The 12,795-nt window shown below is 41.4% G+C and overlaps 2 protein-coding genes across 3 annotated transcripts in view; both read right to left on the minus strand.

The window, feature by feature from the left end:
* Positions 1–874, minus strand: part of LOC110973937 (uncharacterized) — an 86,851-nt gene extending 85,977 nt beyond the window's left edge. For both annotated transcript variants that reach the window (XM_022225188.2, XM_022225189.2), the window contains exon 1: positions 514–874. The gene's annotated coding sequence lies outside the window, so the exon portion shown is untranslated. The remainder of the gene's footprint in view (positions 1–513) is intronic.
* Positions 875–4,882: 4,008 nt separating this feature from the next.
* Positions 4,883–12,788, minus strand: ubtd2 (ubiquitin domain containing 2). Its single transcript, XM_022225060.2, has 3 exons — positions 12,559–12,788; positions 11,675–11,911; positions 4,883–11,318 (listed from the first exon to the last, which is right to left on the minus strand). The coding sequence occupies exons 1-3, from the start codon at positions 12,632–12,634 to the stop codon at positions 10,927–10,929; spliced, it is 705 nt and encodes a 234-aa protein (XP_022080752.1). The 5' UTR covers positions 12,635–12,788; the 3' UTR covers positions 4,883–10,926.
* Positions 12,789–12,795: the final 7 nt, after the last annotated feature.

The raw sequence follows: 12,795 nt of genomic DNA on the forward strand, positions 1-12,795 counted from the left end.
AACACACACTATCTGGCTGTGCATCTTACATTACAATTTTTACATTAGGGCCTACAGGTACATAAATAAACAGGATTCACTAATAAATTTCAAGGATTCTGACATCGAATGTAGCCTGAAGCTGTACATGCTGAATGTTCATAAAATCATAGCCAATGGCACTTTCATTATTTAATAAGGAAAGTTACATTTTACATGTCTTTGAAGCAGCGTTACTGTGATACCGCGGTACAGCCTGCCTACGCGTACACACACACACATGCAACATCATGAACACTGCTCAAACAAACAAATGCTTCGCAGCAGTTGAGGTACATTGTACATGTACATGTACATTAAACACTGTACATGATGTATGCAATGTGGCGCATTTTGCCGTCAGTACATTCACAAAAGAACCCCACAACAACTCGGTTTCAGTACCGATTTGAACCACCAGTGATGCAACTTAACACATGTAAAACCTCCTCGGTGAAAACACAACAAATACTACGCACAGCAAATAAGCCCTACCTGTTACAAAAGAGGTAGTTCTCGGCGGAAATTCGTAAAGCGCTTCCCGAAAATGGCCATCGTCCGTAAATTAGGTCAGGTCCGGTCAACTTTGACATTTTTTCTGCTTATAAATTGTAACGTGTAGTTGGTATTAAAACTATCGCCACGTGCCACAAGCCCCGACGGTTTATTTATCATCAAAAAGCAAATCCCTCATAATCAATAAAACGCAATCGGTCATGTAAGGAGATTATATTATATAACAATCAAGTGTATTTCACGTGATTCTGAGGGTTTAGTGCGCGTAAACTCAACCTATCATGATGACAAACTACACGCACCAGGCACAAGTACATTTTGGACAAGGCAGTCATCAATACGACGTGTAATGTGATGTGGTACGTGACATCAAAACTCGCCAAGTTCATGGGCAAAGCAAGAATAAAGGATTCGATTCCGAGAAATGACGAATACGTTCCCCTAATGTTCGTCAGCGGAGAAACGATTGTAACAAAAGCAGCCAGGGCTGTATAGTGATGATGTACACGCCAAACAGTTGAATGAACACCCACTTTAGTATTTAGGATTGTTGGCCTCATCAAGTTGACGAGCGAAAAGAAAACACGCGGAGAGGGAAGGACCGGTCAAGACATCCCCACCGGTAACCCCCCCCCCTTCACTGCGCAGGGGCGTGTTTGGGTTTAAAGGGTTCGTGTCATGTTTTCGTATACAATTTTTTGTGCAACTTTATACTCTTATTCGTTTGAGAACTATTTGGCATCCCCAGACTAGTTGTACTGAAAATTGCACTTGTCTTTTTAAATAGGTTAAGAAGTATATGTGCGAGTGTTGGTGTGATGTCACTCTTAGAAGACATCGTTAAGTTTAGAAGTTTGCTGTTCAAATTGTGAAGCCAAACCTTGCTCTCTGAAAACGTCTTTGAGCAAGGGTTAATTGCTGACTTATTACTGTGCTCTTAAGACAGCAATGAATAGCGAAAAGAAAGGCAAGTAAGTACCGCGAGCAAATTAGCAAACTTTATTTGTGATGAAATCAACTGAATGCAACCATTTTCTGTTCGGAATGATATCACATTTTTGCCCATAAAATTAATATGGAAATTCGTATTACCGAAAAAACCACTAAAATACGCTTTGGAAAACCCACGGACTTACCCCCCCCCCATAAGCCAGTGCCCCGCTTGGAGGTTGGAAATTTGTTTCTATTCATACAGTACCTGCGTGCATCCCCGTCATGTGATTGGTGGATCACTGATCACATGTCATTTAATGTATTGTTCTATTCAACAGTACTCGTTACATAGAATTTCATTTCACTTGAGTGGTTTGCATCCCCATTTCAATTTTTTTCATACACAGTAAGAAAGATAAAAAATAACTGAAGGAAGCGAACGAGTCTATCAAATACACAAAACTACCGGTGGGTGGCGCTTCAGGCACGAATCTGGTTTGCAAATGGCATTTTGTTCTCTTAACAGAAGAATATTTATGCAGGTATTGTGTAAAACAAATAATGAATATTTCGCATTTCTGCGGTGACAGATGAAATGTTCCATTCCTCTCGGCTTTTCCCTGTGGAATAGAACAGTTTCTTCTGTCACCTTAGTATAAATCATTCTAGATTGGTTCCCTCCCGTACGTAGTCTCAATGACGTCTTACACAAGTACATGTACGTCCTCCGTCCGAACGTGTAGTAAGGGACCGGTAGCGGGTGAATGAAACCGGCTCGATGCACAAATCAAACAGGCGCTGATAGCATTGGTCTTTTCGCATTCATTACCCAAAATGAATTCACCTTAAATTATTCATTTATCTAAAATTTAACACAGTGACAACTGATTTGAAATAAATTGCCGTAAAATGATTTTTCAATGATAGTTATTGAAACACAAATTACCACACTGTGATCAACAGAGGCTGAGCAAGGGTGGGTACTTGTGTTTTATTTATTTCCCCGCTGAAGCGTTATTCAGATTGAGGCATTGCGTACGCATGCGCACAAATGGCTTTGGCGGCAAGAAGTGTTAGGCCATTGAAAACTACAGGGGTGCGATTTTGATAATTTTCTTTCAGGTTTTCTGTCTTTGTTCAGCTTTTTTTCTTCAGAAAATCCCTTCAAATCGTTTTTGCTATTAGTCTCTAATCTAAGTGGGATTTTTAGTGCTCTGTAAAAATACTTTACAATTGTGATTTTTTTCCTGTTGGCACGACTTGGACATTGCTGTATCTAATCCGGTCTCCTTTCCTGTTGTTTTATAGCCAAAATGATTTAATGGTATTTTCTGAAGAAGAAAAAAAGAATCAATCAATTTCTGGCATTAGAATCAAAAGAGATAAAACGATTTTTTAAGTAAAATGGTTGCATGTACATGTATGTTGGGAATATGTCAGCTTTTCCAACGTTAGATTTTCACAATCAACTCTCACATGAAAAGAATACGGGCGTTTCACAATAGTATGCCACCAAGAGATTGCAATGCGTTGACCAATCACAATGCGCGAAATTTGTCGACCCAATGCGCGTTCGAAAAGGGTCAACAAATTTCGCGCGCTGTGATTGGCCAACGCGTTGCAAACTCATGGTTGCGCACTATTCAAGGCATTCTGGGAAAAGGTCAAGTCCCCGACTCGTTCCATCATGTACGTCCGTGCTCGAACAGTCCATCCGTGACGTCATTACACTCGGGCAACCTCCAGAGACCCACTCGCTACTGGGGGTAGTGGTGGCTGACACCAGGGCAGGCACGAACATCACGTGATGGCTAAACGAACGCCCTCCTGTAAGTTTGACTTACACGTGTAAGTTAATCGAACGCACCCATTGTAAATCGCCAACTGCTTACGCCAAGTCACTGCGTCTGACAGCGTAGTCGATAGGTGGCGCTATACCACTTTTATGGTGAGAACATGTGACATGAGAACGCCTCGTTTACGATGAGGCTAGGCTGGGGCCCCGCGGCTGCTCACCACATGGTGCGGTAAGCGAAGACCATGCCCACAGCCGTTGACGCAAAATGCCCCATGCCGGGGGTGAACCTTGCGGGTGCATCCCACCAAGTTCTTCAATTTTTCTGGTTGGATTTCTGCGCGCGAGCTCATTAATATTTTGTGAATCTGCAGGATTTTACAATATAAATAAGACACGCCATAATCTGGAGGGATCATAGAGATATTTGTATATATCACGAATTTGGGACTGGTAGTTTCCACTCTGGGGTATTTCTTTCACAAAAACGCCCAACCTGCAGTGTGGGCCTATTTTGGATCGGATAGAGGCGGGCGGCTATATTCAGAGCTGAGCGTATAGTTCACTACTATTTCGGGTATAACTTTGGGAAAGGCGAATAAAAAACAATTGCTTGGCTAACCCCGATAAAATTGAAACGAAAAGTGAACTTCTGGCCATAATCTTGAAGTTTCTGTGAAAACCGGACGCCAACCTCTTCCCGAGAGTCAACAGGCGGCGCTATTTTGGTCCAATTATACATTCACGGTTTTTTGTGGGCGCATTATTATGGACAATGGTACGGTGGCCTTGTTTGGACAAGAACATGTATGAAATTTCCTTTTTCTTCCAAGTTAATCATTATATGCAGCTGTTTTTCTCATGCTGTATAACTCATAGCATTCCCAGAAACAAATATGTGTACAAAGGCTGGGTCCACTGGCAGGTCACGGGGGAGGGGGTTGTCAAACAAAGGAAAAAAAGGGGAAATTTGAAAGAAAAAGAGATGACTGTTAAAGCCTTTTGAAACACCTAAACACCATTCAAAAGTAAAAAATGGATCCACATCAAGCAGTAGTCATGTACAACTCCCAACCCAATAAGAAACATCTAACAAAGGCACACGTATGTTGTATTGCATGATATTGTATTTTACCGAGTTCTCAGTTTGGCAAGTCATCTTGTCCCAAACTGCCTTAAGCACCTCTGAAATAGTTTCTAAAGAAAGCAAAGTTCCAACCTCGATTCCATGGGCTACATGCACGTTCCTTCACAAGCCTCTGGTTGTGTAAATATGAAAATGACCCTTGGCTATTCAGGATGAATATACAAAAATGTTAAGTGGATTGCACGGGTATTTCATAAGCTACACGTTCGCACCCAGGTGTTCTGCATCTATGCACTCGTTAATCTGTGCCGTGTGTAAACGTATTGACTATATTGTCCTCATTTGAATCTTCCACATAGTGGGATATTTAAATCATACAATACCAGGGGTTAAGATCGCACAAGGCATGGTGGGAACTTAAACATGGTGGGGCAAGATCATACCCATGGGAACAAGGTTGCCAGATTTCACAAAGGGTTTCCCATCGACACATGAACACAGAGTCAAATAAAGCAAAATCATACACATGACCATGACTTAAAATTAAAATTCTTATTACCTTTCTCATCATTGACACATAACATTATTACAATATCGTGGATGCTCTACAATGCTGTCATTTAAATATTACAATAATATATACATCTCAACAAATTGCATAATTTGACGGTTATGCATAAGTCATTTACACTTTGGCCAAGGGTGTAATCTTTCACAGTACACCAGACTTCAGGAATTTGGGTTTCCATTCCGGTTGGCCTACCAAAATCCAAAACGAATTCTAAGGGGAAAATTATTATTTAGTGTCAAGTGCAAATTTTTGTCTGTAAGTAGAATAAAATTGCTAAATAAATCAATACCTCAAGAGAACTGATTACTGAATTGTTTATTGGCATCACTTCTGTTTATTCACCTGTAATTTCCAACAACATCCAAATGAACGTAATCTGTCAGAATTTCAGTCATCTGAGAACTGCTAAGAAACCTCCAGGTTTTACAGGTTTTGAGTCTGTTGATTTCAGCAGAATCCAAATCAACACTCTGAGAGCTGCGTATGGTTGAATTCTATTATTTTCATGCTTGAAACTACAAGCCAGACTTTAGTATGCTCTTCCCTTTCTATTCACCTGCAGTATACCTTGATGACACCCCAGCATGTAGACTTTGATCTGGCCAAAGCACTGGGTACTCCTTTCAGCAGTGGTAACCAGTGGTGTAACAATTTAAAGGACTCCAAATTGGAAAAAAAGGCTTTACGACAATTTGAAAAATCTAAGGCTTGTTCACTGTTCTACTGAACTCCCTAGATGGATAAACTGTCTTGTTGTGAACATGAACAAAATTTCCCACAAACCTGTGGTTTCATACATCTCAATACAAGTTCAAATGATTTCCGAGGGTTGCAGTTGAAGTGCAGATGCAGTGGAGTGATGGGTAGGAATTTCAAGCAGATTAAACTTCTTGGGATTAGTTCGTCGTGTGCCTACCAGAAGGGCATAAGCGCTTAGGCCCTTTTGCTGGGAAGCATGATCACTGCAAAAAAACTTTTCGCGGCGAAAGGACGAAAGTACGCAACGATTGTACTTTAATGAAATATGAAGATTTCTTGGCAAAAAGTTTTAAAAAATGCCCAAGTCCTCTAATCAGTTGTTCAAAGGTTGCTATTAGTACAGCCCAGGTTGATTTTGTAGTAAATTGTATCCATTTTTACTAAATAAAGAGAATGTGTTTCTTATGCCCTCTTGCTGGAAAAATTTTTTCTGCTGTGATCATGCTTCCCAGCGAAAGGGCCCAAGTGCACTTATGCCCTTTTGCCGGGCACCTGACGAGTCACACCTATTTACAATAAATCCTGATGCTATCTATCCTTCTGTTTTTTCATGGAACCGCCCCTACTTTCGCTGAGAAGAACATGATATGGCAAGGGTTACCACTACAGACGGGATGCAAGCAATAAGAGTCATTTGAACTTATTTATCCAAAGAGCAACATGATACAACATGTCCCACATATGGTAACGGTCTTCACATACTAAAAAATAGACACCATTAATTCTAAACAAATTCATAAATAGAGCTGAGAAAAGTTCAGTCAGTTACAGTGCTTGTGTGATTTACAAAAAATGGGTTCAAGTTACAAGTTAAAGTGCGACAGTAGTGAAGCTGACGGACATTTTTCTACACTTCACTAATTGCGACGATTTCCCTGCCACAAAAAGATGCATCAAAATGAGTCCAAAATGTTGACAGGCTGAATTACAAGTGACTCAAAGAAATTGGCTTGCCACCTGATTCTCTGAAAAGAGCCGTCAAATGTATTTTTTTATTTTTGGTGACGTTCTTCAGTGTGTTTACAAAGTGAAGCAACACGAACAGAAGCAGAGGTTTCATTCACTCCACTGAATCAGAACTTCATGGAACGAGAAAGATTAAAGATGCTTTGGAACATTGGAAAAGTCTACAGCGGGGCAGATTCAAATGGCCTGCACAAATTCAAAGTGAAAATCTCTACAAATCCCAAAATAGACTTCCACTAAATGCAATAAAAACTGCATGTGAACTCAACACGCTTCATTGAAGATGGCACGTAATAAACGTCATTTTCTTGACGCCGACTTCCTGATTAGTTGCAAAATCATCATGTCTCATGTCAACTGCCAAGGGAAAGCAAATTGATTCGGTAAAGAGCTTATGAGAGAATTCATATTTTAACTATTACATGGTTTTCAGAAGGACTCTTTGAAAACGACACGACTTTCATTCAGGCAATAATGTGGCCTAGTCAAGTGTAAAATGTGTGAGACATAAGTGCGGAGGACCACGGTGTGCATGCATGCTACAAGACCGCTCGTGGAAAACACTGACACTCCTAATCCTTGTGAGTCCATCACAAGACCAGTCACAAGTAACGGCATGAACTGTGGAACAAGGACTTGTTTCCCAGAGGTCATTTGAATAGCCTACCACTTGACTAAGATGACTTGTGACAGTCTTGTAGGGACCTGTGGTGATTTGTAATTGACTCAGCTGCCACATGGCAGCTCATGATCCGCAAAAAAAGTAAAAAGACAGCACTTGTGTTGAATCCAGACGTGTGCTTCCTCAAAGCTTTGAGGACCAACATTTAAAGGAGCAGACGAGCACATGAAATTTGTTAAACACAGAACTGAGCCCCCCGAAAACAGGAAACCAGCCAAAGCATATTGGAATGATGCATACTGCCTGAGACTGGTTCTCAGCTCAGATTTTTTTTTTTGAGGGAGGCTACAAATATCATTTGTTCAGTAACAGAGGCTGCATCCGAATCTGTTGTCTAGAGCTAGGTCTAGGTCTTCATTCCATTAGAAATGGGTAGAGACACGCAGACAATAGACCTAGCCGTAGCTCAAGAAGCCCGTTTCGGACACGGCCAGAGTCTATCAAAGAAGTACTAATCAAATTGGAGCAGCTAGTCTCGGTGTCTAGTCTGGTGCCCCTTATACAAGTATGAGGAAGAAGGGAACAAAACCCACTTTGGAAGAACAAAATTCCTGGCCGGAACATGACCTACAAGTGCCCCTGACATTTTGAATAACTTAACAAAATTTACTGTCCACAGCACAGCCCCATGCTACGTTAAACACACATGGAATAAAACTGTTTCAAGATTTACTTGGGTGGGGAGAGATCTCCCTGAATAAGCAGATAGAGTTAGCGTGTTTACAGAGCCTTCTTTGATGATTCACACTTCCACTTTACCTCTATTGTGTGGGTTTGTTTTTTTTTGTTTTTGAAAGGGGGGATTTGTTTTTTTAGTATGATTTATATACAGAAGTAACCTTGAGTGCACATATGCTGGCATTTGTTTGCGGAAGACCTTGTTCATGTTCACCTTTCACCGATCATTCTGTATAAAGAATCCGTAGCACTTTAATGACTATTAAAGTAAAACGATCATTCTGTGACCGAAAGAACAACCGCTGGATGTGGTCTTGTGCCACTGCAATTCTATTTGGAATGCGGAACATTCACAAAAGGGCAGCAGTCTGGGTGACACAGATGATGTGCACGCACAACAAGGCGAGCAAGGTATATTAACTACAGATTACAATATTACGAGTCCACTTTCTATTTCTTGGAAATGTATTCAATGATAAAATGAGGATCTTAACAGGGCCCTGTCCCCCTTTCTGTTCCATTTACTACCCATACTTATCCAACAATCATCCTACCATGGCTGTCTCATGGGCCAATGCCATGCGCTTCAAAAACTTGAATATTGCCCTACATTTGAGCAGGAACTCTGATGGAAATTAAACAAGAGTGCCGCCCCATGGCTGAGTCCAGTATTGTAGTCAAGTGCTGTTGGAGTACCGATTTCTAAGGCAAATACTAAACTGGTGGGGGGGGGCAGAAACTGAAACATGGGCACTGGATGGTAAATGCACAAAGATAAGATTAGGAAATGAAATGACGACTTCAGACCATACACAAAAAGTATTCCACCGAGTACTTTGCATGCACTTTCCACCTTGAAACCTAATTTTTACAAACTGGAAGTGTCTGAAGTTTTAATTCATTTTACAATCTCAGCTTTGCGCACTTACCCTCCAGAGTCCACTGTTCTCTAGATTTGTTCCTTCCTAATCAGTTCAATATTTGGCAGTGGACTTCGCAGTCGAAGAAGTTCTAAATTACAACACTGGCTGAATAATGAAACATTTCATCCAATTCTGAATCAGGCAAGTGGTCATCTGTTGCCTTGTCCCATGAAAAAAGTTGTTCCAAGACAATCTGTACTATTCCAAGATCTTAAAAGTTTTAGCAGTCCTGTACCTTTTCACTGTTTTTTGCCAACACAATCTCCAGCACTGTCACCCCTTGTGAGGGCCTTGTAATTTGATCTTTACAGAGGCTAGTGACTGGACACTTTTGACAAATGAGTGAATGACTTACGTGACTGACACGTAACTTCCACTCTGCCACCGTCTTGTTTCAGATTGACGTCACAGGCACTTGCGTGTTATCAGTTAAGTTGACAAAAAAAGCAAACGAGTGGTGTATGTAGGTTTTGGATCCAATATGGAGTTCATGTAGGTCGTCTTCCGATCTACACTGATCTTTTCTTTACCGTCTTAAGCCCCACAGTGGCATACTCAGAGAGAAACAAAACTGTCCCAATGCATGACTAAACTTCACGGGTTTCAAGGTCTTCACCTGAGACAGATCTGGTTCAGACTGGCACGCTTTAACTTTAAGAACAGGAAGGAAAATACCAATATAAATTTTAAAATATCTTGACATTACCTAAGTCTAACACTAACCAGGTGTTATATTAACCAGTGAATTTAAAGAGTCAATAGTAGCATGTAATATTTATGAATGGGTTGATATTAAGAATATTACGTTAATATTAACCTGTACTACGGGCTAAGATTTTCAGGTATTAACCTGTTAGATTTATTGATAGGTTGATAATAACCAGTACTATTAATAAGTTAATATCGACCTTTAATTAACCCGTAAATTCAGGTTAATATTCTCAGTCGGATTTTCAGTTCAAAACCAAATATAAAAGGTTTTGTGGTTTAAATGCCAAGTTTGAATGCAAACTTTGGCAGCCTCTCTCACTGAACCTTGAAATATTCTGACAATGATGTGTGAGCCACCACGAAGCACTCATCAGGAAATGTTAAATTGTAAGTTTTCAGTGTTTGTGATAATTCTACTTTGCTGCTGTTTTCACTGATGGTGTATGGCAAGTAGGTTATGCTGATTCTGCAGGTGAAGCTCTCGGAAAAAAATGTTGAAAGATAAAAGGAGAGAATTGTATTGGATTTGAACATATAAGTGCAGATGGATGATTGCAAACTGTAACTATATGAAATTGGATTTTTGTGCACAAGTGACATTTAAATACATGTACACACGGACCCCCCTAATCCCAGGAGGTGCGCCCCTTTTTTCTTCAGTCTATGTATCCACCATAGACCTTTACATTGACTGTGCTTTCACATCAAATATATGAACATGTAAAAAATGACTATACAGTGATCGGTTTGATGTGATCTTTCTAAAATAGAATTGTATGTAAAGAAGGTTCATGAAACCAGGCGGGGATTCACGACCCCAAAATCCCAAACTTCATCAGGTGAGTTGTCACAAAGAAGTGGAATAGGAGAATACGTTGTGCTCTGATGAAATTATTAATCTTAAAAATTGGTCTGATTGAGAGTAAAATGAACACTCGCCACAATTACGGACTGAAGTACAAGTTTTTGTTTCTTTGTTTGATTATTTTTTTAACATTAGACTTGTTTCAAATTGAGAGATCCACTGGGATTTTGATTTGTCTCAAACTGCAAATCAATCTAAAACAAAAACGGATACTTTGTACAGTGCGGACGTCGCTCCTCCGTATTACCCGATGAACATGGAACGTGAGGATGCTTGTCATGGGACACATCTGACAAGCACCGGGGGGGGAGGGGAAAGGGAAGGGGTGTTAATGGGGAGAAAGAGAAAGGCACCAGTCCGCCTAGCACAATGTACCGTCCCTATCCTAGTAGCGAGTTCTTCCTAGTCAATTCCTCCTGCCGTCATCCGTCCACCGGCGTGGGGCTGGCCTCTGACACAATCACCTGTACGATGTATCCCTTGGGGATCTTGATGTCCTCGATCCGCGTTTTGTCCGTCAACAGTTTCCCCGAGAAGTACCAGCGCTGGCGGGCCGGCTCCACCCCCAGCTGGGTGTGGAGGCGCTTCTTGACCTGGTGGACGGTCTCGGTGGACCGGACTGTCATCTTTACATCCTTGCCCGTCGACACCCGCAGCTTGATGGTTGTCTCCACGCCCCCTATGGGGGGTGGGGCCTCCTCCTGGCCTATGTCTGACTCGCTCTCCGCTTCCACCATGTTGATGGGCTGGCTGAGGCAGTAGACAGGCAGTACGTAGCGATTTCCCAATTCGTCATAGCAATCCGTTAGCATTCCTGTGAGAAATCACAATAAATTGTTCTTTTTTTTTAAAGTCAGCCAACAGCGAAGGGAAAGACCAAGGAGAGTCCGGTTGGCAGAGTGGTACACGTATTGCCCTTGCCATTGACTCTGTGACCCAGGTTCAAATCTCATCTATGTCAGCATGTGGATTGGGTTTTTATGTCATCACAAATTCTGAGGGCTTTCTGGACTATTAATTTGGGGTGTTAATTACCTCTAAAAACTGAACGCTTCTTTGTTTTCTTCATTATCTTCATGCTGTTGCAATCTTTTGTAGGGTTGTGTGTGATTTGCAAGATAAAATGTAACAAATGAAAATGGAGGTAAAACTGAAAAGAAAAATGCTTACCATTAGGACAGGTTATGTTAGCCCCGTCGATAATCGCCTGCGCTAGTGTATGGTCCCCTGACTCCATCGCCTGGGCTGCGCCTTTCAGAGCATCCCAGATCTCCCGCCTGCCCTCGTAGGCTGGCGCTGTCTCCCAGAATTCGTCTCGTTTGCTTCGCAGCTGGCCGTCTGTGAGGGGGACGTCACTCTTCCACTTGGGGCTCTCTGGCTTGAGTGGTTGGTTCCGGCCAAGAGGCACTGAAATGAGAACACAACGACTTAACATCACTGTCCAAATGTCAAATTAATGTCACCATGACAAATCTTTGCCTAATTTCGTGCTTACACATATTCATGAGATAGGATTCAGACATAGTGTAATGGGACTTTCTCCTGAACTTAAATATCTTCTGCAGGCATGAATCAGGATAGGAAATCAAATACTTGATGTAAAACAATAAAAGATATTCATTTTGGAATAAAAGTCATGATGAGATTTGAACTCAGTACCGTCATATTTTTATGATTCCCGTATGCTTGCCCATGTCACCCTACAATCGGTAAGTACAGTATATTTTTTGTTGTTACAGCAGAAAAAAATTGCAGGACCAGTTCATGGCAAAATATACAATTTGTAACATGTCATACATGCACTTTTCCACAGTTGGACCTAAACCATTAACACATCAGCATATCATACATGTCACATGATTAGCCCTACCAATGACATTTAGACAAGGTCGGTGACCATGCCTAAATGTTAAAAGAGGCAATTTGTAGACATGGTTAAGTCCTACATATAGTTATTCGGACTTCGACAAGCATGTCAAGACAACGAATGATGGGCCATGGTCATCATGAATGGTCCTGCAGGTCGTGGACATGACCCGATGACTTGTGCTCACTTGAACCGAGTGTCCCGTCGGTTGAATCGGCCCGAACGCTGGCTCCATCATGTCCAGCACTCCAGCAACCACCCATCCTCAACCCTCATGAGACCGGAGGGTTGCAAAAACAATTCCAAGGAGATTTTTTGTCTTCCTTTCTTCACTGTTCTTCGGGATCCACTAATGCACCGGAACAGCAAGTAAACACCCGTGCCGTGGTAACGTGCGGGAAAGGCACTTACGTAGTCTGGTACT

This window comes from Acanthaster planci, linkage group LG13 (genome assembly GCF_054643075.1).
Source record: "Acanthaster planci isolate LZ-2023a linkage group LG13, COTS_SCS, whole genome shotgun sequence".
NCBI classification, from domain to species: domain Eukaryota; kingdom Metazoa; phylum Echinodermata; class Asteroidea; order Valvatida; family Acanthasteridae; genus Acanthaster; species Acanthaster planci.

Bases quoted from the DNA above. Each gene is read 5' to 3' on its own strand.
- ubtd2 (XM_022225060.2), bottom strand. From the start codon at position 12,634: ATGGGTGGTTGCTGGAGTGCTGGACATGATGGAGCCAGCGTTCGGGCC. The intron at 11,912-12,558 runs GTGAGCACAAGT...TTCTCATTTCAG, and splicing joins CGACGGGACACTCGGTTCAA to TGCCTCTTGGCCGGAACCAA. The intron at 11,319-11,674 runs GTAAGCATTTTT...GATTTCTCACAG, and splicing joins TAACATAACCTGTCCTAATG to GAATGCTAACGGATTGCTAT.